The sequence below is a fragment of the Salvelinus sp. IW2-2015 genome, linkage group LG8, assembly GCF_002910315.2.
Source record: "Salvelinus sp. IW2-2015 linkage group LG8, ASM291031v2, whole genome shotgun sequence".
Taxonomy (NCBI): Eukaryota; Metazoa; Chordata; class Actinopteri; order Salmoniformes; family Salmonidae; genus Salvelinus; species Salvelinus sp. IW2-2015.
The window spans coordinates 13,976,631-14,002,416 of record NC_036848.1 but is presented as its reverse complement, the minus strand read 5'-3'; the positions used below and the strand labels follow the sequence as shown (position 1 = coordinate 14,002,416).

The following is a 25,786-nucleotide window of genomic DNA, read 5'->3' as shown; positions in this document are numbered from 1 at the left end:
GGACGAAAACATTCATAAATCTCTTCCAAACACATTGCCTGTGAGCATCAGTGGTGAACCAGTTGCGTACAAAGCTCGAGCAAAACATTCATCAGCATTTTTGGCTGACTACATTCCTCCATTGAGTCAAAAAAACTTCTGATTCCAGGAGGACCATGAGCTGGTGCTATCGATAAGGTGTCTTATTCATAATTTTCACCTCAAATAGAAGTAGAGGGATTTTTGTCAGAGGTTGCTTGTTGTGAGCGCTGAGGGAACTTTATGCACTTGGCCAGATGATTCTGCATCTTTGTTGCATTTTTCACATTTGATTTGGCACAGTATTTGTTAATGTACACAGCTTTTCCTTCTACATTAGCTGCAGTGAAATGTCTCCACACATCAGATAGTGCCTGTGGCATTTTCCTGTAAAGATTAGAAAAAAATMAGTAAAAAAACAACAAATACAATTCCATGTACAGATAAATAGTTAAGCATTTAGATAAAACAACTCCTTTGTAAGATAAATGTTTTAAAATGAAACATGTATGGAAACAGGTGAATTAACACTCCTCAGGTAGCAGGCTCAAGCAAGCTAAAACCCACATGGTAGCATAAACTAACTAGCAGAAATTGTTAACTAGTTAGAAATGATTTGAACACACTTTGCTGTAGGCTACTATTTACTAGTTAACAAAAAATATTGTATGTCATATYAAATATACTCACRCCAKCCAGTATTGTAATCAAAACTTACCAGAAAGCATGTAGTRCTTGGCTCAGACAGTGTAGTAGTGTGGGCTCAATAGCATTTTATTAGTGTGCAAGATCTTGAGAATCATCTGTACATGTGATGGAAGACTGCACTGCACATGTGATGGAAGAATGCACTGTGCATGCAGAGAGTTGCAAGTCCATTGAATTGGGGATAGTTTAACCAAAATATACCACAAGACCTAGAATTGCCTTATATTTATCCCACAAAAAAGGTTCACTGTTAAAAGCTAACTTTTTGATGAATTTATGCAAAATTACCCAAATTCCAGGGCCTAACTTACCATGGAAAAATGCCAGAAATTTACCGGAAGGTTTTCGACCCTTGGCAACCAATACTATGGCGGAAGCTGCTAAATGCAAGGAGATTTGAAGGTATTACATTTTGCTAAAAGATTTACAAGTAATTTACAGTTGAGAGGAAATGTTTGGAATTTTATTAGTTGAGCAACTAAACTCAGCAAAAAAGAAACATCCTTTCAATGTCAACTGCGTTTATTTTCAGCAAACTTAACACGTGTAAATGTTTGTATGAACATAACAAGACTCAACAACTGAGACAAACTGAACAAGTTCCACAGACATGTGAATAACAGAAATTGAATAATGTGTCCCTGAAAAAAAGGGGGTGTCAAAATCAAAAGTAACAGTCAGTATCGGGTGTGGCCACCAGCTGTATTAAGTACTGCAGTGCATCACCTCCTCATGGACTGCACCAGATTTGCCAGTTCTTGCTGTGAGATGTTACCCCACTCTTCCACCAAGACACCTGCAAGTTCCCGAACATTTGTAGGGGGAATGGCCATAGCCCTCACCCTCCGATCCAACAGGTCCCAGACGTGCTCAATGGGATTGAGATCCGGCTCTTCGCTGGCCATGGCAGAACACTGACATTCCTGTCTTGCAGGAATTCACGCACAGAACGAGCAGTATGCTTGGTGGCATTGTCATGCTGGAGGGTCATGTCAGGATGAGCCTGCAGGAAGGGTACCACATGAGAGAGGAGGTGTCTTCCCTGTAACGCACAGCGTTGAGATTTCCTGCAATGATAACAAGCTCAGTCCGATGATGCTGTGACACACCACCCCAGACCATGACGGACCCTCCACCTTCCAGGAATCGGCCACTCCAGAGTACAGGCCTCGGCGTAACGCTCATTCCTTCGACGATAAACGCGAATCTGACCATCACCCCTGGTGAGACAAAACCGTGACTCGTCAGTGAAGAGCACTTTTTGCCAGTKCTGTCTGATCCAGTGACGGTGGGTTTGTGCCCATAGGCGACGTTGTTGCCGGTGATGTCTGACGAGGACCTGCCTTACAACAGGCCTACAAGCCCTCAGTCCAGCCTCTCGCAGCCTATTGCGGACAGTCTGAGCACTGATGGAGGGATTGTGCGTTCCTGGTGTAACTCTGGCAGGTGTTTTTGCCATCCTTTTAGATTAGACTGCTGCAATGATCTACTTTCCAGCTACCCGGATAAAGCACTAAATAATCTTTAGTTAGAGCTAAACACGGCTGCTAGAATCTTGACTAGAACCATCAAATTTGATCACATTACTCCAGTGCTAGACTCTCTACACTGGCTTCCTGTTAAGGCTAGGGCTGATTTCAAGGTTTTACTGCTAACRTACAAAGCATAACATGGGCTTGCTCCTACCTATCTTTCCGATTTGGTCCTGCCGTACATACCTACACGTACGCTACGGTCACAAGATGTCGCTCTTGCCGTTTGTGATTCTCTGATCTACCTCTACGCAGATGACACCATTCTGTATACATCTGGCCCTTCTTTGGACACTTCTTTGGACACTGAACAAGCTTCAATGTCATACAACACTCCTTCTGTGGCCTCCAACTGCTTTTAAATGCAAGTAAAACTAAATGCATGCTCTTCAACCGATCGCTGCCCGCACCGTCCTGTCCGACAAGCATCACTACTCTGGACAGTTCTGACTTAGAATATGTGGACAACTACAAATACCTAGGTGTCTGGTTAGACTGTAAACTCTCCTTCCAGACTCACATTAAGCATCTCCAATCCAAAATTGTATCTAGAATCGGCTTCCTATTTCGCAACAAAGCCTCCTTCACACATGCTGCCAAACATACCCTCGTAAAACTGACTATCCTACCGATCCTTGACTTCGGCGATGTCATTATAGCCTCCAACACTCTACTCAGAAAATCGGATGTAGTCTATCACAGTGCCATCCGTTTTGTCACCAAAGCCCCATATCCTACCCACCACTGCGTCCTGTATGTTCTCGTTGGCTGGCCCTCGCTACATATTCGTTGGCCATGTTCTGTTATAATCTCCACCCGGCACTGGTTCCTCTCTAGGTTTCTTCCTAGGTTTCGGCCTTTCTAGGGAGTTTTTAGGAGCTACCGCGCTTCTACACCTGCATTTCTTGCTGTTTGGGGTTTTAGGCTGGGTTTCTGTACAGCACTTTGTGACATCAGCTGATGTAAGAAGGGCTTGATAATAAATTGGATTGATTGATCCTGTACCTGTCCCACAGGTGTGATGTTCGGATGTACCGATCCTGTGCAGGTGTTGTTACACGTGGTCTGCCACTGCGAGGACGATCAGCTGCCCGTCCTGTCTGCCTGTAGCGCTGTCTTACACGTCTCACAGTACGGACATTGCAATTTATTGCCCTGGCCACATCTGCAGTCCTCATGCCTCCTTGCAGCATACCTAAGGCACGTTAACGCAGATGAGCAGGGACCCTGGGCATCTTTCTTTTGGTGTTTTTCAGAGTCAGTAGAAAGACCTCTTTAATGTCCTAAGTTTTCATAACTGTGACCTTAACTGTGTACCGTCTGTAAGCTGATTGTGTCTTAARGACCGTTCCACAGGTGCATGTTCATTAATTGTTTATGGTTCATTGAAGAAGTATGGGAAACAGTGTTTAATCCCTTTACAATGAAGATCTGTGAAGTTATTGGGATTTTTACAAATTATCTTTGAAAGACAGGGTCCTGAAAAAGGGACGTTTCTTTTTTTGCTGAGTTTATTTTACTTCCAGGACAGGCAAGGAGTGACACAGCTAGTGCCATCAAGGAGTGACACAGCTGGTGCCATCAAGGAGTGACCACAACTGGCTGCCATCCAGAGTGACAGAGCTGGTCCATCAAGGAGTGACACAACTGGTGCCATCAAGGAGTGACACAGCTGGTGCCATCAAGGAGTGACACAACTGGTGCCATCAAGGAGTGACACAACTGGTGCCATCAAGGATACATCAACATTTGATCCATCAAGCACTTCCCCTTCACAGTCATCCTCCACATCCAGCACAACCCGGTCAACAACCAGTACGACCAGTACTGTAGACCTGCACATCTGGCCGGAGAACTTCACTGTCCCTTGGGGCAAAATGTCCATGAACCTGATATCAGCCATCGCCAGAGGCACACGGCCAACCCCGGGAGAACGAAGAGAGATGGTGAGAATTACAGTAGATGTAATGAGAGTTATTGAGCCTAATCCGACCAGAGCACATTGCCATACAATAGCCAAAACGATGGTACAACAGTAACCGAAAAGCTTCGCTGATACAATGAAAGATGGCACTACAATTGGGAGTGGCTATGGATCCCTCTTAAATCAGACGAAAACACGCGTTGAGCATAAGAATCGTGATAATCCTCTGGTACGGCTAAGAAAGAGAAAAACACCCTTAGGCTCATCGAAGGCAAAGCGTAAGGAAATGGAGTAGCTTTATTCCAGAGAACGGCCGGCAGGAGGTGACAGAGYACAACTCTCGTCAGCTCATGTAAGCAACGTTTTACTTACAGCGCTGTGCCATCAACGCTAGCCCAGCAACTAAGATAGCTGAGCTGAGAAGTAAGTGGCCATACCTTTTCACGCAGAAGGAACTCTACAACCACTTCAAGTTACTGACAGATGTCTCAGTCCTGGATAAAAATGGATGCCACGATGGCAGAAAAAAGAAAGATTATCATTCAATACTTCCGCTACAAACCAATAAATGAAGAGGTTCGGCACATCCTGTCAAGGTTTGAAAAGGGTGGAGCGACTGCAGTTGGCCTTGTGTTGTCCTCCTGCTGACGGCCCATTTCAAAGAAAGGACGGATGCATTCTTTCTACAGGCCGATGTGAGATTTACATTCATCTGCATCTTATGCATAAGATAATCATTMTCTATGTATATTAGAATTTAAAATGATGATGTGCCAAATGTTCAAAATATGTGAATTGAAAGTTATAGAATTTGTTGTTTTATATCTTTCAGGTGTCAGCCCCAGCCACAGATGTGGAGGGATCAATTCAACCTGCCGGACTCACCAAGACTGATTGTTCAAGGTAGTGTATCCAATAAGACGTTCTGCGTGAGTAATTATTTTTAGACAGGGCCTTACAATAGCAATATTGCACAGAGCTAATTGTGAAACATAAATGTGATCTGATTTCAGGTAACACAATGACCCTTATTAAAGCTTGAGTATGTCGTTTTGGGAAGGGCATAAATGGAAATCTGGGAATAGGACAAAATATCCATTGAGATCTTTTCTAACCATAATCTCACATAATTAAAAAGTCAAATTACCATTCCCAAAATGACATACTCTGGGGTTCAACCTGGGAGTGAAGGTAATGATTTGCCTCCTAAGATAAGGCCAGGCAGACATGTTGCACAAYACRCTGTTGAMAGTAGMACTACTACCCCTCTTAGTAGGAAACAAGATAGATTTGTTATTTTCTTTTTAAATTGCAATTTTCTTTTTTGGAAAAATCGCGATTTTTGCSTTACCTGTGTCTGAAAGGTTATTTTTATTTCAAAAGCTAAGATATATTCAGTATACCAGTGCCTTTCTTATCTGTAATTCTGTCACTTTCTCTGCTGGAACAGTTATAAACATGCTATTTATTCGGGACGTTGATCTATTTTGAAGATTGATACATTTGAAAACTTTTTGTTGCCTTGTTACAAACTAMCATTATTTGTTATGTCACATACAAGCTGAAACATACATTTGTAAAGGAAGATGCTTCTCAGTTGTGTAGATGGGGTTGTTGCATCCATCCTAACTAATGCTATTATGGAAAACCTTGATTTTGTGAAGTTATGTCATACCAGGASTATTAAGATTAACAATTGRATTCTGTCCTGATTAATCATTTTCAGATATACACTTTTTYAWWGGTGCTAGGGGAAAGGTGTAGGTTTGTAATTGAAGTGTTTGTGATGAAGCCCATTTGGCTACAGTTTATTGGCATTTCCTACTGAGCAACGGTGAAGTTGTACTATGGYAYCTTATAGAATGTGTTGTCACTTTTTTTTCTTTACATTAAACCCTGCTTAATAACATTTGGTTTACTTGTTTTGGTAATGCAAATGTTTTAGAAGTTTACAGTACTGTTGGCATATTTTATCTGTAAATGTCATATGTTACTGTAAAAGCACATACAACCGATAAATTACAGTAATTTAACAGCAATTCGAGTTGCCAAGTAAATCCTGTACATTTCGTCGATGCAAGTAATTATTGTAAAATATAAGCACAATAATATATTGTAATTAGAAAGGTGTACAGGTACTGTAATAATACAGAAAATTGTTGTTATTTATAAACAGTAAGTTATTGTAGTACATCTACAGCAACATGTTGTAATTATAATTGACAGTAAATCACTGTTGTTTTATAGTACTTTTACTGGCAACTTTTTTTGCCATTCATTTTCTGTCATTTCTACAGTCAATTTTTACAGTGTACCTCCCTGACAACTTACATGGGAGAAAAGGCCCTTTTCACTCTACCCAGTGCTGAACATAGTGGTTGTAGCTCTCTTCATTCAGAAACTGTCTGTAATTTTATCCACAAAACAATAACACAGGTCAACAGTCAGTAAAGTATGAATAGAGAAGACAGACCAATGGTGAAGGCTAATGCAGATCTATTTGATTGTTCATGTACAGTATGTCATGTGGGAAGCTGTTTATACTGCTCTGTCTCAACACGTTATCCATTGTTACTGTACCTTTCTGCATTTGCGGAAAGCAACATTTGATGAACGCCATCACTCTATGTGACAATTATTGTCTAGGTATACATAAAGAGGAACATGCAGGTGTTTTGTTTGATGTTTAGGCGTAATAAACGCTCCTAGAGAGCGATGCAGCACTACCGAGAGCTGAAACGTCTATGTAGCTGTCCATGGTGCTGAAATATATTGCGGCCGCTCTAAAATAAAGCATTTGCGGGGAAAGGGAAGGTCCGTGAAATCGAAGTTTGTGAACATGCAACATATATTTTGAGCCTTAAAAAAACCCATCTGTCTAAAAATAGGGACAATTGGAGATAGAAGCGGGGGTGCGCCACTGAGTGCATGTGTCAGTTACGGGTGAGAGCTATTTATAGAAACGAGGAGATTCATCTCTGTGCTCGTGCTCTGTTTGCAACAGGTGTGGTGTTTGTGTGTGTGTGTGTGTGTGTTTAGGCCAATATACTTTGAGTATCCTATAAAATATATAAAATTCTACAAAACAGTTTGTATGCTTCAAATATCACATTGATTATATACTAAACTTTAACACGCAGTAAGAACACCACGACATAATTGTTGCAACATACTTTCATATAGTTCCTTTCAAATAATTTCACAAAACATCACATTTCATRTCAAATTGAGCTTCCACAATTCACTGGATCCGACTGTCTTCTCACAGGTTTTTACACATCAGTGGTAGATGTAGATACGAATGACTGCTGCAAAGCCTCCACCCCCAAGCCTTCAAAGAATTTAGGCAACGTTTTATATGATKGTTTGATTGAAGAGGATGTATTTTGGGCAAGAACAAACTGGTCTTATCTGTTCAGCCCATAGAGAAAGGGTTGGGGTATGATCATGTTGTTTGGATCTATGTTTTTCGACAAAGCGAAAAAAAACACAATTTGCTAAATATTAACACGGGTGCTTATAAATAAGATGCAACTATAACCTGTGAAAATGGTTACAAGGCTTTCCCAAATAATTCCCCGTTTGGATGCAATCCACGCCTAAGGTTTTCAACCAGAAGAATCAGCCAGGTTTCGATGCATAGACTAGACATAGCTCAGCATCACCCTTAGCTATATTCCGCTCAAATGACCTTATAAGGAAGGATGTTGCAGTTTATGTAACATATAGGCTATACAGCGCGATTAGGCTGTCTCTCCTCTTCCTTTGCGCGTTAGCCCCGGAGGCACTGCGCTGCCTGACAACTGAATTTCAGTCAGAATGGTGGATTCCATTCATAAAAAGAGACTGAATTTGGTGATGTAACACTGCCCCACTGTCCCGCGTTTCTCCCCTAGAATAACTTTTTGCTGGAATATTGTTAATATATAACCTTGGCATGCATCTGCATGTGTCACCCTAGAGGTCGACGGTGGACGGTTTTAAAGAAGGCATTGCATCGTTCATAATCATAACATTAAACATATTATGAGCTAGTCTGGCGAGGCATAGATGCATTTGCATCATTTAGGCTACTGATAACCTAGCCTACACTATATTAAGAATGATACATTTTCAGAGAGGATCAAACGTTCCTCGGGTGCCAAACATAAAAACAAATCTTCTCAGTTTCACCCCCCTCTCTCTCTCCCCCTCCCTTACACCGGGGTCKGGTGACTCCGTCTACGTTTTACGTTTGTCTCCGCCCATTCCTCGGTTTTGTCCAAATCGGGCTTTTTGCGTCGCCGGAGCTCCCGATATCAAGCCAACGTCATCATTGGGTAGAGGGAAGAGCTGACGTCAGAAAAGAGTCACCAAAAGGAGAGGGTAGGAGCAGTAGGGGGAGCGGGCAGAGGGAGAGAATTTCACCATTGCTAACATTGAATCTCCCTCGGCCCCCCTTCTCTCTAGCCCCCCTCTTCCTACAACGTCGGTGTTGGCGCGTTGGGAGCCCCCCTTCGTCACCGGAATCCCAGCCTATATAACTTACTCGAGAGCAGAGTCCCTCCACCAGATTTACGGGATCCGGATATCTGGGCGAGAGACGGCTACTACAGCCGCCGAATCACTCACACTCTGAACCGGTGGAAAGCCATCCAGCGGCTAGCCAGCAACCTTACTGGACGCTGTGGCGGAACCGAAGAGGAAAAAAGAACGGATAGGAGAAGGTCTGAAGCCTTACTCTGGAACAAGCTGAGATGAAATTCCAATAGTAAAACGACAAGGTTATTACTACTAGCCTTTCTCTGACACCTCATCTTGGGAGAAAGAGACTCAGACCTCATCTGACGCAACGGTCAATATTCCGTTGAGTTTCACCTTCAAGTCCAGGGAATTTAGTCAACCACTGTAACAGGCTACAATGTATCGATCAACGAAGGGCGCGTCGAAGGCTCGAAGGGACCAAATCAACGCGGAGATTCGGAACCTGAAGGACTTGCTTCCCATATCCGATGCGGAAAAGGCACGGCTCTCATACCTACATATCATGTCCCTTGCCAGCATGTACACCAGAAAATCGGTCTTCTTCTCTCAAGGTAAGCGCGATTTAGCTTATAACAGACAAGTTCAAATACACTCAGTGTATAACCCATAACCTGTTGATTCATAACTAAGAAATGCTTGTGAATGAAACATATATTGACAAACTGTTGCTTCCATCCGTCTGAGCTAGTTGCATGCTACCTTTGGCTTTCCGCTTGAATCAACAGGTGCCATATTTCTTGTCGAAAGAAACAGTTGATGAATTTCATGTCTACATGTGAATTATGTTGTTTAGGAATATATATAAGGAAATATTATCGTGCTTTGTTTGAGCTTCTGGCGTGAAAAACTATTTTAGAGCCGAGTGTCGCTATCTAGTGCTGAAACGCTTCTACCGCTGTCCATGGCACTGAAATCTAATGCGGCCGTTCTATAGCTATTGCAGGGAGCATAAACGTTACCTTTGTGGTATGATGACACCCATTAGCTAAACAAAAACATAATTAAAAAAACATTTCCCATCATCTTTTGTTTTTAGAATCGGGATCCGCTGGCAGTCTCGAGGAAAGCGCGAGGTTCCTGTCTTTCCACGAGCTGTCAGAGCTGGTGCAGGAGCTACCAGGGTTCCTGCTCTTGCTGACTGGGGAAGGCAAGCTGCTCTACCTGTCAGACAGCGTCTCCGAGCACCTCGGCCACTCCATGGTGAGTTCACGGGAGACCATATCATGTCTAAATAGCAAACTAGTAAATTAGCTGTAATTTAGATTTTGTCTCAGGGATTTCATGAATATGCTAAATAAAAACGACTTTTGCTCGATGTTTCAGGTGGATCTGGTTGCCCAGGGTGACAGTGTGTATGATATCATTGACCCTACTGACCACTTCATCATGAGGACCAACCTAGCCCCTCCTACATCACCTGACACAGGTAAGATGCGCCTCCATATTTCCAATGGTACAGAAACGTGTCACAAATGGCTCGTATTTATATCACTCAGATCATTTCTGATATTCACAATTTCTTCTTTCCTCTTCTTTCTCTCAGATCGTCTATTCCGTTGTCATTTCAACACTTCCAAGTCGGTGCGCAGGCAGAGTGCTGGGAACAAGCTGGTTCTGGTCCGGGCGCGCTGCCTTTTCCCACCCTCCTCTTCTACCACCCCTAGCTCCTACTGGACATCCAATCCCGTCTGGATGTGCTTCTGTTCCCCTCTGGAGGCCGTCCCCACCCGCTCTGGTCCTGGGGGGGACCAAGTTCCAGCTCTGATCCCTCCTGCTGCTGAGAACAACTTCTTCCTAGCCTCGTTCCAGTCTCAACACAGCCGAGACATGAGGCTCCAGAATGCACAGGACAGGTGAGGTCACACCCACTGACCAGGCAACGCCACCTGTTGCTTTAGATCGTCTGAGTGATGGCATGACGTGTACGCTTTATAGTTAGAAGTATGTTGAAGACATAGACTTACCATGTCTTCTCTCCATCTTCCCTGTAGTGTCAGTGTTTACCTTGGCCTTGATGTGTCAGCCCTGAGGTCTCGCTCCTGGTACAGCCTCCTCCACCCACAGGACCTGTCACACGCCTCCGCTCAGCACTGCAGCCTGTGTAAGTACCAATTCAGTTCACCACTCAACAATCACACACAGACGCACCAACACAAATGTGAACTCAATTATACTGCATCCACCATTACATGGAGAAAACTTCACTACAAACCCACCATTAAAGTTCTGTGACGTGATCAGTTGTAGAACAATGTCTGATGTCGATGTTCTCTCTTTGTTCCCCCACAGTGAGAGAGGGAGGAGAGGGTAGATCTGAGATGGTGGTACGGGTGGAGTCTGCAGACCACTCCTGGGTCTGGCTCTACATGGTATTGCAGCTGGAGGCAGGAGACAGCCCCATCAGCAGCAACAACTACATCATCAGGTACTACCTCTACCCTATGACAGATCATCATAACACATTTTCAATAGATATAAAGGAGATTGCAAAGAGCACAAGAGAATCTTACTAACCATTTCCATATTTTTCTCTTTCTGTTTCTCRCTCAGTGAGGCGGAGGCGTGGTCAGTGAGACAGCAGCTGAGCACAGAGCAGACCCAGCTGACCCTGGTACTGAGTACCAGTACCTCCCGCCAGGACAGCCTGAGCCTGTCCAGCCCAGACCAAGTCTTCACCCCAGGCAGCAGTGGCCTCTCAGCCCAGTCCTTTGACTTCAGCATGACTGTGTCCAGCAGTGTGGGCTCCTCAGACGAGACAGGGGGCGCCACCACTGAGCCCATGCAGGTGGAGGGCGACCCTCGCTCTAGTATTTCCTCTATTGAGGAGGAGAGCTTCTTCCAGCAGCAGCAGATGCCTGCCCCTGTCCAAAGCCCATCCGCTGCCTCCTCCCCCACCCCGGTTACCGTTGCCACGGTAGCAGACCTGGACTTCCTCACTCAGAACATTCTCCTGCCCCCCTCCTTCCAGCTCGAACCTCCACTGCCTGCCCTTCCCCTGCCCCTCCCCCCAACGCCCACCTCCCAGGAGCAGCAGACCAAAGAGTTTGTGTGCACGCCCCCCTACACACCCCAGCTGGGTGGTGGTAGCTTCCTGTTCGGCGAGCCCCTCTTTAGCTTCGACCCCACAGGCACCACCACACCCCCTCCCTCCACCACCACAGCTACAGCCACCACCTCCATCGCTCCCTCGCTCTCCCCCTCCGCCCCACCCACCACAGCCTCCAGCCCTGCTCCCCCCTCCTCCCTGTGCCTCACTGGCCCCTCCACCGACCTGTTCTTCCCTGCCGATCCCTGCAGTGGCTCTATTTATGAGAAGCTACCCCCCACCCCTGACAGCCCTCGGGATGGGGACTGCACAGTGATGACCTTGCCTGAGGTTCGGGGACCCCTGTATGTAGATGTCCCTTTAGGGCCCTTTCACTACCCCCTCGAGGGCCTCCTCACCCCAGAGGCCTCCCCCGGTAAACAGCCTGGTCTCTCTTTCTTCTCCCTGGAGAGAGAGAGGGATAAGGAGAGAGCAGAGATCTCCCTCTTAGCTCAGCACATCAGCTCCTTAGCAGAGGGATTCTACCTGGATCCTCTCTTATCCAAGCTCTCCCCTCCTTCCATGTCCCCCTCCTCCTCCCCTCCCCCCCCGACCCTCTCACCATCCGTAGCCACCGCTGGTGTTGACTCTATCCACATGCTGGGAGAGTTTTACCCCGTTAAAGTGTGGAGAGGCCTGGACTTCCCCGTATTCCAAGATGATGATGACTCTCTGTTTGAAGAGAGCATCTTAGAAGCCCTGCTCCAGGACTTCTCCACCCCTCCACCCCTCTCCCCCTCCATCCCCCCACCATCTCCCCCCAACCCAGTGTGCTGGCACTCACCCTCCCACTTTGAGGGGGTCAGCCACTTCTGTAGCGTCCAATCGGCGCACTGTTACCCCACGGCCAGGTGCGGGGCGACATTGGCCGGCGAGGCCGGGGCGATGGCAGAATGGGAGGGGCTGGGGGAGGAGCCTATGGAGATCGAGGTGGCGTCATCACCTCTGTCTTCCTGTTCCTCCATCCCAGCATCCCCTCCCCTGCGGCTCACTGCCTCCCCCACCTCCGCCCCCTRCACGCCCGMCGKCCCCWKRACYCCCGCCGTGCCTTGCGCRCAGTCCCTCCTGGAGGAGCTGGCCGCCCTGGAACCCATGTTTGGGGCAGGTGCCTCGATCGCCCCCGGCTTGGGMCAYCAACCTGAGTTGTATCAACTCCAGTGTCACCAGCCSCCACAGTGCTTCCACAAAGGTGAGAATCATRCAGTTKACTTGTTCTACRGTCTTTCTCTGTTTGAMAAATGYATTAAGATGTMTTAAKCCTGAACATACCAGACTAATGTGCCTTTCCTCTTTGTCTCTTGTGTTTTTCAGATGGGAGTGGAAGTGTTCCCCCGTTCTAAATAAGTCTGTGACTTACTTCATTAAGTATGGCATATTGTCATATTTCGTGGAGCTATTTTACTGAAAAGTAAAGATGATTTAAGTGTATAAATATATACATAATGTATACTACTAAAGGACTTTATTTCCTACATGTCTACTGAGAACAAATATTGCCTTCATATTTTTGTTCATTTATTTATTAATTCATGTATTCTATATATTTTTTTTATCAAACAATTTCGCATTTAATTTCAACATTGACATAATGGTGCAATATTTACCAACCGAATGTACCCATGACTGACTGAGTTTTGGGTCCATTTGGTGCCACAGCTTTTCTGTAACATGAGCTTCAGATTTGATCAGTCAGAGACGTAACAAAATCTCTGACCTTGTAAAGCGCTGTTTAACTTCCAGACCGCATTTGTATTCACTCGTAGTGAAAAACCTGTTGCGAACWAAAAAAATGAGAATACCTTCTTTGATATTTCAATAGAGAAATGACTTAGAGCATTATTGCTTGTAATGCAGCAACGCAAACTCAAATCACAAATGTGGTGAAAGTCTATGTTTACAAAAATCTCTACTGACCTGGTACAACCACTGACAGTAGCTGACAAAAGGGGACCAGATTCCCTCTCTCACATCCGCAATATTCAGTTTCCAGAGAGACACATAGTTCTACTCTGACCTTATTGTATTCCTCTCTTGTTATAGCTTGAAAGGCCACGTCTAAACATACAAATACTGTAGTCAAACTAACCTAATACTTTGAGCTTTGAGTTTGCGGCTGAACATTTGAAAACATTTGACTTCGTGTTATTTCTCCATTACAAACTTGTGTATCAATGTGATGGTGTGCAAAAAAAATAAAAAATACAAAACTTGTGAAGACATAGGTCTTGGAATGTCCACACGCAAGAACGCGTGACYAAGGTTTCTGGCCTTCACCTGAAGGTGTTGCCGAATGGAAATCGTCTGGAAGTTACTCAACAACTGTGTGTGGTTCTGTTGTGTACAGGACCAGCACATTGTACATTAGACTCTGAATGTGGGTTCTTTAGGTCACCGTTCTCTTGGGCTTGGCTTCAAGGGCAGCTCTGCTGGATTTTCTTGCAGCATCAATATTTGCAATGCTGGCAGTTTATAGCGGCTCCTGTGTGCCTGACATGGCCATGACCTGCTGAACTCTGAACTCTAACTGAACTCTTTCTCTATGTCCATGAACCAATGGACTGACAGTCACATCGTAGCTCTACTTGAGCTATGGTGTTGTGGGGCACAATACYGCTATGTGAATGACTATATGATTCTTCTTTTTTGAGAGGGGTTAGACAAAAATGGAAGTTTTGTTTTAAAAAATGACCTGAAAATAGTGTGATGGGTTACTATTTATATTCAGTTCCTCCTAAGCGACACGGGTTGAGAATGGTACTATTCCCATGGTGTCGACGTGCTAACGTAGAGTTGTCTACGGTCAAGTAAAGGATTGATTCCTACGTTCTAGCTATTAAATGCTACGTTTAACATATGTGTAAGTATTATATTGTATGTGTTGAATTGAAAAATAAGAAACTGTTGATGTTCAATGCATAATGCATTATGTCTGTGGATGTATGCACATGCAATTTTTTTGAAGGCTTGTACACATTTGTACATTTGTATGAATACATCAGTCTGTACATATCAGAGACATTTCTATTGTTTAAGATGGACTATATACATGATGATATATTGAAGAATGGACATTGTGGATCAGTGTTCTCTTGTGTTGCTGAAAAGTGTATTTGGTTGTCAAACAAATGCATTTATATTAAAGTGCACTTAAAGCGGTTGGATCTCTTTGTGTCGTCACTTCCAGTTCACCTCCTCCTCCTCCTCCTCCTCCTTCTACCTACTCTCATCATCATCCCTTCATCCCTTCATCCCTCCCTCCTCTCTCCTCCCTCCCTCCTCTCTCCTCTCTCCTCCGTTTCTTCCCCTGGAGCGAGCTCCGCTCAGCAACAGCACTGACGCAACGATCTGACTCAGACTGACGCACACGCTCCACACCGAGGCTCTCACACACACAGGCACACACCACACACACACACCACACACACACACACACACACACACACACACAGTTGGCTCCCACTCAAGCAGGCATGATCACTTTGACACACACATTCACACAGGGGCGGACTGGGACCAAAAATCGGCTCTGGCATTTCTAACACGCCAGCTACTGTTTTTCCACCTGATCATTTCCCCCCCCTAAGCCCCCATTATTAGCCAGATATTTTGCGAAAGAATAAATAAAATAGTTAGACAGGCCCACATTTGGCCGAAATACCAGATGGCCAGCCCGCCTCTGCACGCACACCCAATAGGAGCCCTTCCATCTTTACAAATAGCAGCAGATCACACTCACTCAATGTACCTGCTACTCCGAGAGCGTGCTGTGATGGTGTCAGACTCCATATATAGGCATTCCTGTGTCGAAGCTCTGATTCAAGCAGCCCCCTCTTTCCTCAGCCTCCGATTCAGATGGGAGGGGGGACTGGGGGAGCCAGAGAGAGAGAAAGAGATAGAGAAGGGAGAGAGGGGGGAGAAAAAGAGAGCAAGAGAAGAGAGGAAGCCAAATCCAGAGAGAAAGAGGGACAGTCATGATGAATGTACTATCAATCACTAACTAGTACCCAGTGAAAGCTCTGTGCTCTTCACATCATGGAGGGCGCATTTTGGTAAAATCACTAACGTTACATGAGTGATGGGCATTGCCATGTTACTGTGTAAATGCATCCTGCCACCTCCCCAGGTTCCTCAAATCTAATTTCAAAAGCAGATCTGCAGGATAGGGTACAAATGTGAGACCTTTAATATCTTATATACTAAACCTGGAGAGACAAAGCATTGCCATACCAACATTTTGTTTCAGCACCAGACCAGTCACTGCAGTAAGCCTCCTGGAGATAAGAGCAGCAAAGATAGAATAGATTGTAGCTCTCTCCTGTCATCTTGTGGCCAAGCAAAAGTAGTGCATTTTCAAACACGGAACTCATTGGGAAAAAAAGAAAAGTCCTCTCACTGTCAACTGCGTTTATTTTAGCAAACTTAACATGTGTAAATATTTGTATGAACATAACAAGATTCAAGAACTGAGACAAACTGAACAAGTTCCACAGACATGTGACTAACAGAAATGGAATGTGTCCCTGAACAAAGGGGGGGTCAAAATCAAAAGTAACAGTCAGTATCTGGTGTGGCCACCAGCTGCATTAAGTACTGCAGTGCATCTCCTCCTCATGGACTGCACCAGATTTGTCAGTGTGAGATGTGAGATGTTACCCCACTCTTCCACCAAGGCACCTGCAAGTTCCCGGACATTTCTGGGGGTAATGGCCATAGCCCTCACTCTCCGATCCAACAGGTCCCAGACGTGCCCAATGGGATTGAGATCCGGGCTCTTCGCTGGCCATGGCAGAACACTGACATTCCTGCCTTGCACAGACTGAGCAGTGTGCTTGGTGGCATTGTCATGCTGGAGGGTCATGTCAGGATGAGCCTGCAGGAAGGGTACCACATGAGGGAGGAGGATGTCTTCCCTGTAACGCACAGCGTTGAGATTGCCAGCAATGACAACAAGCTCAGTCTGATGATGATGCTGATGATGCTGTGACACACCGTCCCGGACCATGGCGGACCCTCCACCTCCAAATCGATCCCGCTCCAGAGTACAGGCCTCGGTGTAATGCTCATTGCTTCGACGATAAACGCAAATCATCACCGACCATCACCCCTGGTGAGACAAAACCGCGACTTGTCAGCCGCGACTTGTCAGAAGAGCACTTTTTGCCAGTCCTGTCTGGTCCAGTGACGGTGGGTTTGTGCCCATGGGCGACATTGTTGCCGGTGATGTCTGATGAGGACCTGCCTTACAACAGGCCTACAAGCCCTCAGTCCAGCCTCTCTCAGCCTATTGCGGACAGTCTGAGCACTGATGGAGGGATTGTGCGTTCCTGGTGTAACTCGGGCAGTTGTTGTTGCCATCCTGTACCTGTCCCGCAGGTGTGATGTTCGGATGGACCGATCTTGTGCAGGTGCTGTTACACGTGGTCTGCCACTGCAAGGACGTCCTGTCTCCCTGTAGCGCTGGCTTAGGCGTCTCACAGTACGGACATTGCAATTTATTGCCCTGGCCACATCTGCAGTCCTCATGCCTCCTTGCAGCATCTTTCTTTTGGTGTTTATCAGAGTCAGTAGAACGACCTCTTMTGTGTCCTAAGTTTTCATAACTGTGACCTTAATTGCCTACCGTCTGTAAGCTGTTAGTGTCTAACGACCGTTCCACAGGTGCATGGTCATTAATTGTTTATGGTTCATRGAACAAGCGTGGGAAACAGTGTTTAAACCCTTTACAATGAAGATCTGTGAAGTTATTGGGATTTTTACGAATTATCTTTGAAAGACACGGTCCAGGAAAAGGGACGTTTGTCTTCTTGCTTTGTTTACTTCCATGGGACAGAGAGAAAAAAATGCATTTATAAAGCTAATTTCCTGCAATTCTACACATTTTGCCATGACTTACACCATGCTCATATTTGGTATCTTATTAGGATTCCCTTTAGCTGTTGCGAAKGCAGCAGCTACTCTTCCTGGGGTCCAAACAAAACATGAAACATGACATAATACAGAACATTAATAGATAAGAACAGCTCAAGGACTGAACTACATACATTTAGAAATCGACGCATATAGCCTACATGTCAATACATACACACAAAATATTTAGGTCAAATAAGGGAGAGCTATTGTTGCTTTAACTGTTTGTTTAACTCAGGTTTGCTGTTCATTTGAGAAACATGAAATGGAAGATAGTTTCATGTAATAGTGGCTCTATATTATACTATACACTTTCTTGAATTTGCTCTGGATTTGGGGACTGTGAAAAGACCCCTGGTGGCATGTCTATTGTCAGAGCACATTKATGTTTCTCATAAAAAGAGAAGTAATACAGTCAGTCTCTCCTCAACTCTTAGCCAAGAGAGACTGGCATGCATAGTACTTATATTAGCCCTCTGATTACAATGAAGAGCAAGACATACTGCTCTGTTCTGGGCCAGCTGCAGCTTAACTAGATCTTTCTCTGCAGGACTTGACCACATGACTGGACAATAATCAAGATAAGACAACACTGTAGCCTGCAGGAGTTGCTTTTTGGAGTCTGGTGTCAAAAAAGCAGAGCATCTCTTTATTATGGACAGACCTCATATTTACAACCATTGAATCTACAGTGCTGTGAAAAAGTATTTGCCCCCTTCCTGATTTCTCATTTTTTTGCACATTTGTCACACTTAAGTGTTTCAGATCATCAAACAAATTTAAATATTACACAAAGATTACCCAATTAAACACAAAATGCAGTTAAGTGATGATTTTATTTATTAAGGGAAAAAAAGCTATCCGAACCTTCATGGCCCTATGTGAAAAAGTAATTGCCCCCAAACCTAATAACTGTTTGTGCCACCCTCAGCAGCAACAACTGCAATCAAGCGTTTGCAATAACTGGCAATGAGTCTTTCACATCGCTGTGGAGGAATTTTGGCCCACTCTTCTTTGCAGAATTGTTTTAATTCAGCCACATTGGAGGGTTTTCGAGCATGAACCGCCTTTTTAAGGTCACGCCACAGCATCTCAATCAGATTCAAGTCATTTTGTTTTTTTAAACCATTCAGAGGTGGACTTGCTGGTGTGTTTTGGATCATTGTCCTGCTGCAGAACCCAAGTGCGCTTCAGCTTGAGGTCACGAACAGATGGTCGGACATTCTCCTTCAGGATTTTTTGGTAGAGAGCAGAATTCATGGTTCCATCAATCACAGCAAGTCATCCAGGTCCTGAAGCAGCAATGCAGCCCTAGACCATCACACTACCACCACCATATTTGCCTGTTGGTATGATGTTCTTTTTCTGAAATGCTGTGTTACTTTTACGCCAGATGTAACGGGACGCACACCATCCAACAAGTTCAACTTTTGTCTCGTCAGTCCACAGAATATTTTCCCAAAAGTCTTGGGGATCATCAAGATGTTTTTTGCCAAAAGTGAGACGAGCCTTTATGTTATTTTTGGTCAGCAGTGGTTTTCACCTTGGAACTCTGCCATGGATGCCATTTTTGCCCAGTCTCTTTCTTATGGTTGAGTCATGAACACTGACCTTAACTGAGGCAAGTGAGGCCTGCAGTTCTTTAGATGTTGTTGTGGGTTCTTTTGTGACCTCTTGGATGAGTCGTCGCTGCGCTCTTGGGGTAATTTTGGTAGGCCGGCCACTCCTGGGAAGGTTCACCACTGTTCCAAATTTTCTCCATTTGTGGATAATGGCTCTCACGTGGTTCGCTGGAGTCCCAAAGCCTTATAAATGGCTTTGTAACCCTTTCCAGACTGATAGATGTCAATTACTTTGTTTCTCATCTGTTCCTGAATTTCTTTGCTTTTTGAGATCTTTTGGCCTACTTCACTTTGTCAGACAGGTTCTATTTAAGTGATTTCTTGATTCAACAGGTCTGGCAGTAATAAGGCCTGGGTGTGGCTAGTGAAATTGAACTCAGCTTTCCAAAAAATTTYATTAACCACAGTAAATTCATGATTTAACAATGGGGGGCAATTACTTTGTCACATAGGGTCATGAGGGTTCAGATAGCTTTTTCCCTTAATAAATAAAATGATCACTTAAAAACTGCATTTTGTGTTTACCTTTGTGTAATATTAAAATGTGACAAATGTGCAAAAAAAACAAGACATCAGGAAGGGGGCAAATACTTTTTCACAGCACTGTATATGTTTTGACCATGAAAGTTTAAATTTAAGGTAACACCAAGTAATTTAGTCTCCTCAACTTGTTCAACAGCCACACCATTCATTACCAGATTCAGCTGATGTTTAGAGCTTAGGGAATGATTTGTACCAAATACAATGCTCTTAGTTTTAAGGATGAACATTTAAGGATGTTCACCTGTTTACTACTGGCCACCCATTCCAAAACAGACTGCAACTATGTTAAGGGTTTAAGTGACTTCTTCCCACCACTGTCAATATGCTTTAGGCTCCTGAGTGGGGCAACGGTCTAAGACACTGCATCTCAGTGCTTGAAAAGTCACTCCAAACACCCTGGTTTGATTCCAGGCTGTATCACAACCGGCTGTGATTGGGAGTCCCATAAGGCGGCACACAATTGGCCCAGCGTCGTCCGGGTTTGGCCGGTGTAGGCTGTCATTGTAAATAAGAATTTGTTCTGAACTGACTTGCCTAGTTAAATCATTTAAAAATAATAATAATTAGCTGTGGTTGCTGATGCATATTTGGTTGAATCATCAGCATACATGGACACACAGGCTTTGTTAATGCCAGTGACAGGTCATTGGTAAAAATAGAAGAGTAGAGGGCCTAGAGAGATGCCCTGCGGTACATTAGAGAATCTTCCATTAAAGACAACCCCGGAACTAGTGCTTGGTTGCACAGCTTTTGGCCAATATAACTGCAGACAAATGCTTCTTGTAGCCATCAATGAGCTTGCTGCACCTTTCTACTGGCAATTTGGCCCACTCTTCAGCAGCAAACTGCTCTAATTCTTCAATGTTTTAAAGTTGTGGGGTTTCCAGCAGGACATTAACCCAAAACACACACCAAAAAGCACCTAGGGATGGTTCAACAAAAAACACGGGACTGTTCTAGAGTGACCAGCAAAGAGTTCCGATCTGAATCACATCCATAACCTATGGTGAGATCTGAAAACAGCAGATGGTGGAGGGCACCCCTCAAACATTGAACAATTAGAGCAGTTTGCTGCTGAAGAGTGGGCTAAATTGCCAGTAGAAGGGTGCAGCAAGCTCATTGATGGCTACAAGAAGCATTTGTCGGAAAAGCATTTGTTATATTGGCCAAAAGCTGTGCAACCAAGCAGTAGTTCCAGGGTGCCAATAATTTTGTCCCAACCATTTCTCTTTATTTTCTCAATAAAAATTGTAAACTGAAGATTACAAAAATAAATGTGGTTCTGCAATGTTGAAAATCCAATAACAAGGTGCTGAGACCAAGAGTTATATTTCAATTTCTACTTATTTCAGAAGAAATAGGGAATTATTCGTGACCCTAAGCTTCATGACCCTTGTGCCTGGAAATGGCATTGCGGAAATGCGTTTGCAAGAAATGAGACTGTCCTCCATCTATCATAGAGATAGATAGATCATAGAGATAGATAGAGGACTCATCTTTGTATCTGTGCCATTATAGAATACCACAGTATGCATCACAATACCCATTGAACCTTGTGGTCAAACACAGAAATTTTCCCTATCATTTTTCCACAATTCAACACTTAAAATAAGGAGTGTTTCGTGTAGACTTACCTTGGTGTGACGTTTTGATAACCTTGTAACTCTCTCTCGGGCAAGGTGACTTTTAGAAATATTTTCACCTGTATTTACCCCCGAAAATTAAATGCTAATTATCGGCTAATGTGGCTATCATACAGAACTACAAATGCCTGAAATTAAGCTTCATGTCACTCACCAGGTCCATGATGATCTGGACGAGACAGCCGAATTGAGGCAAAAGTACGACTCTCTGGATTAACTATCTAATGTTAGCTACATTTAGTAATTAATAACTTGGATAAATTAGTTTAAACTGACAATGATGTGAACTGTATAGGGCAAGTTTAAAATGTACACAATAAATGTTATCTAGCTAGCTAGCTCATGCTTAGCTAGTTATCAACATTAGCCATCTATTTGTCTAGCCATTTAAATGCATGAGAAATTCATAAAAACGAGTTTAGCGTTCTTTGGTTTTTATTAACTAGCTAACTAATTTAAATGGTGAAGCTAGGTCTGGCTTTTTGAGAGGTTTCAGAGATMAACTGATTAGCATCCTCTCTTGGGTCAACAGTGTGCTTARTTTACTGCAGGAAGACAAACATGATCTGTTTGCTGTTACCGCCTGGACAGCAGATCATTAGTATAGMTAGTAGGCAATACTGATGGAGGAAAAAAATCAATACAGTTACATATCACAATATTATTTTGGAAGATATTATATTGATACTTTGACTCAAAGGTGGGGTTGTTGGTGTTGCTAGATAAACGTTAGCTAGCGCTAGTCTGCTGTTCCTCCGCCAAAACTACAGTATTTTTCATACTATAGATTTTTCTCTATCTTCTTTTTAAATAGTAAGCCAACATGTTTTCAGCACTTTTATTTAATAAAAAATAATAATCTCATACTCTCTCATCTCTCTGCAGCAGACATATAGAGAGCAATATGTACATCAAATCTCAATAAAAATGCAGTATCGAATCGCAATACATATAGAATTGTGAGAATCGCAATARATATTGTATCAGCACCTAAGTATCGTGATAATATCYTATTGGGAGGTCCCTGACAATTCTCAGCCCTAATATGSAAGGTTATGCAACCTTATTTAGTCCTACCTGCTATGGTGGGTTTTAAATTAATTCGTATTCACACGTTTGTTTTTTAGGTAGAATTACTGTCATGTTATTGATGCCAAATTGCAAACCGTATTTGCACCTTCTCTATTCCAGAACCAATGGGTGGGCCTGAGTCTCATCACCTCTCAACTAGGCAAGCTGTTRCAACCTGGAACACTGTTCTCCTGCTTTGGTCTGTTTCAGTCATTGTAGGTAGTCCGAAAGAGCATGAGTGTGTTTAGGGGTTTTGTTCCAGCCCAGCTCTAACACTTGATCAACATAATCTATTGATCATAATCAACACAACGAATCACGGCGATAGGCTATGATTTGTAATCAGGTATGAGCTGGGCTGGAACAAAAGCTTATACCTACGCCAGTCCTGCCATTCAGATCTAGAGATGTCGTTGTTCTGTACTACAGTAATTTAGATGGTATGAAATATAACGCATGCTCCACTCTCAAGTTGAACTTGAACTTATTGACTGAGGCCAAGGCGGCAGCTGCTATGAAGAAGGTAGCAGCTGCGGACCAGAAGACTGCAGCCGAGGCAGCACTGGTCCACACCTGCGCTGTCTGTCAGGTGAGTAGTACTGGTTGGTACTGTATGTGCCTTCAGGTTCCTCTCCATGTGTAGGCTATTGGACTGGCCTGTGTGGCACAGTCTTTCATATGTGTGGTAGTTTGTTGCATCGTATTGCTTAGTTTATCATCTGTGTCAACTTTGAATTCAATCTAAGCCACAGATTGTTAACTTCCTCCATTTTTGTACTTTACCTTTATTGGCGCAGAACCCGAAGACATTCAAGCAGCACTCTGAGAGCAAGCATCCCAAGTCTCCAACGGTCCCAGTACTGGTTGATGTACAGGCCTAAGTGACCACACACACTCAAATGGACCTACAGCTGTGGTAAGATTCTTCCATCATTCACACACAGTAGACATACTGTAAACCACCATGTTGTCAACAAAATGTTGTCCTCGGTGGTTAAGTTGTATTATGTCTGGCTCTGTGGAAATGCTGTGATCACTCATCGTCTTTAATGTTGCGATTCACAGACACACGATGACCACGATTTGAGTGCTGCAACTGAGACGGAATGACCAGAGGGACATGCTGAGACCCCGACTATACAGTGCTATGAAAAAGTATTTGCCCCTTTTCTAATTTTCTCTACTTTTGCATATTTTTTATAAGAACGGTATCAGATCTTCAACCAAAACTTAATATCAGAAAAAGGGAACCTGAGTGAACCAATAACACAACCATTACATACTTYTTTCATAAACAAAGTTATGTAACACCCAATGCCCCTGTGTGAAAAAGTAATTGCTTCCTTTAGCAGTGTTTGGTTTTCGCCAGGCATAATGGGATCCATGCCATCTAAAAACATATTATTTTGACTCATCTGTCCTTAGAACATTCTTCCAAGAGTCTTGATGATCATCCAGGTGCTTTTTGGCAAACTTCAGTCAACTTTGTAGATTAGATTATTTCTGGCAAAAACCAAACACTGCATTCCACAGTAAGAACTTCATACCAACGGTCAAGCATGGTGGTGGTAGTGTGATGGTTTGGGGATGCTTTTCTGTCTCAGGACCTGGAAGACTTGCCTTAATAGAAGGAACCATGAATTCTTCTCTGTATCAGAGAGTTGTGGGTGAAGGTAAGTATGTATGATCTATTAACATGAGGGGAGGTGGGTTGATATAGTATCTAGTTTGAGTGTGTATTGATGGGGACAAGGTAGTAAAATGTTGGCTGATCACTGACTACTGTGTGTCCTAAAGACTAATCCTGCAGCTGATGATGATGAAGATGACACCATCTTCAGTAATATAGAGCCTGTAGACCAGGGATTCCCAAGCGTTTTAGGCCCACGACCCCAATTTGATATCTGAAAACACTCACGACCCCAACCATGTGAAGAAAAATAAAATATTTGGGTCTATGGCAGTCAATTCAAAAACATTCTAACAGTATTTCTGAATGTCTTCTCAACTCACCATCACATACTTTTAATACTTGTCACATACATTTAATGTGGGGCTATGACAGTCAATTGCAAATTAGTCTGACATAATGTATCTTATCTCACCACCACTAATGAGGTTGGTGTGCCTGATGCATGTTGCGTCAGATTTTCTCAAAGCCAGGGGGCGTTGTGGACAGTGCTCACCTAATCTCTGCTGTCACATCCAACCTGGATGGATATTTGGTAATAATACAGACGAGAGCACTGGATCCAGCTTCACACAGTTTTGAGATGACGATGGGTAAAATGAGTTTCATAGTGCTTTCAAGACAACTGGGAATTCTGAAAAATACAAGGTCAAATCATGACGTCAGTGATCTTCTGGTCGGAAAGTCGAAGCTCCAGAAAGAGGCCCGAGTTGGATGACCGTTCAAAACGATTTGGGAAGTAGGATTGGGAAGTACAGTAGGTCCCAAAGTGCTCTTCCAAGCGTTGGAGGTGAGCAGTCATCACTCGTGTGTTACACTTACAGATGCTGTTTTCTGTGATAAACATGCACAGCTGAGGGATGGGGACATGATTCGCTTACAGAAGACTTTCTCTCCAATAAGAATTATTTCCCCTGAATCCACTGATTCGGTCACTCATCTGTAGAATATTTCTCCATTTCCCCTGCATGCTTGCGTTCAGTTTCCCAAATATGTCTTGAGAGACATTTTCTTTTCATTACACAGAAAGTCAACAAAGTTTTTTTTTACATCCATTGTGAATGACAAAAGTTCCTCTCTCAATGCGAAAAATGTTTCCAACACTCCCCCTCGATAACCACCAAGCCTCGGTGTGAAATAGAACATCATCATGCTCTGGTCTCATATCTCCACATAGTTTAGTGAACAGGCATGCGCACAGTGGATGTGGGTTGATGTAGTTTACAATCAAAGTTACCTGCTGCAGCATATCTGGATATCTGAGTTCTGTGCTCAGCTCTTTTGCCGCCAGTTGCTCTCGGTGAATCATACAATGTGTCCATATGGCAGAAGGAGACACATTCATAACTAGAGTGCAGAGACCTGCCTGCCGTCCTGCCATAGATAATAGCACACAATTCTATCCCATGGAATCAGTTTTTCGTCAATATAGCCACGTAGCACACTGAAACTCCCCTGTGCCATTTCAAATAATATCAAATCAAATTGTATTGGTCACATACACGTGTTTAGCAGATGT

The 25,786-nt window shown here is 43.8% G+C and overlaps 1 protein-coding gene across 1 annotated transcript; it reads left to right on the top strand.

The window, feature by feature from the left end:
* The first annotated feature begins 8,752 nt into the window (after positions 1-8,752).
* LOC111966999 (neuronal PAS domain-containing protein 4A-like) lies at positions 8,753-14,939 on the top strand. Its single transcript, XM_023991910.1, has 8 exons — positions 8,753-9,257; positions 9,743-9,906; positions 10,030-10,132; positions 10,250-10,559; positions 10,698-10,807; positions 10,996-11,131; positions 11,257-12,980; positions 13,103-14,939. The coding sequence occupies exons 1-8, from the start codon at positions 9,083-9,085 to the stop codon at positions 13,129-13,131; spliced, it is 2,751 nt and encodes a 916-aa protein (XP_023847678.1). The 5' UTR covers positions 8,753-9,082; the 3' UTR covers positions 13,132-14,939.
* Positions 14,940-25,786: the final 10,847 nt, after the last annotated feature.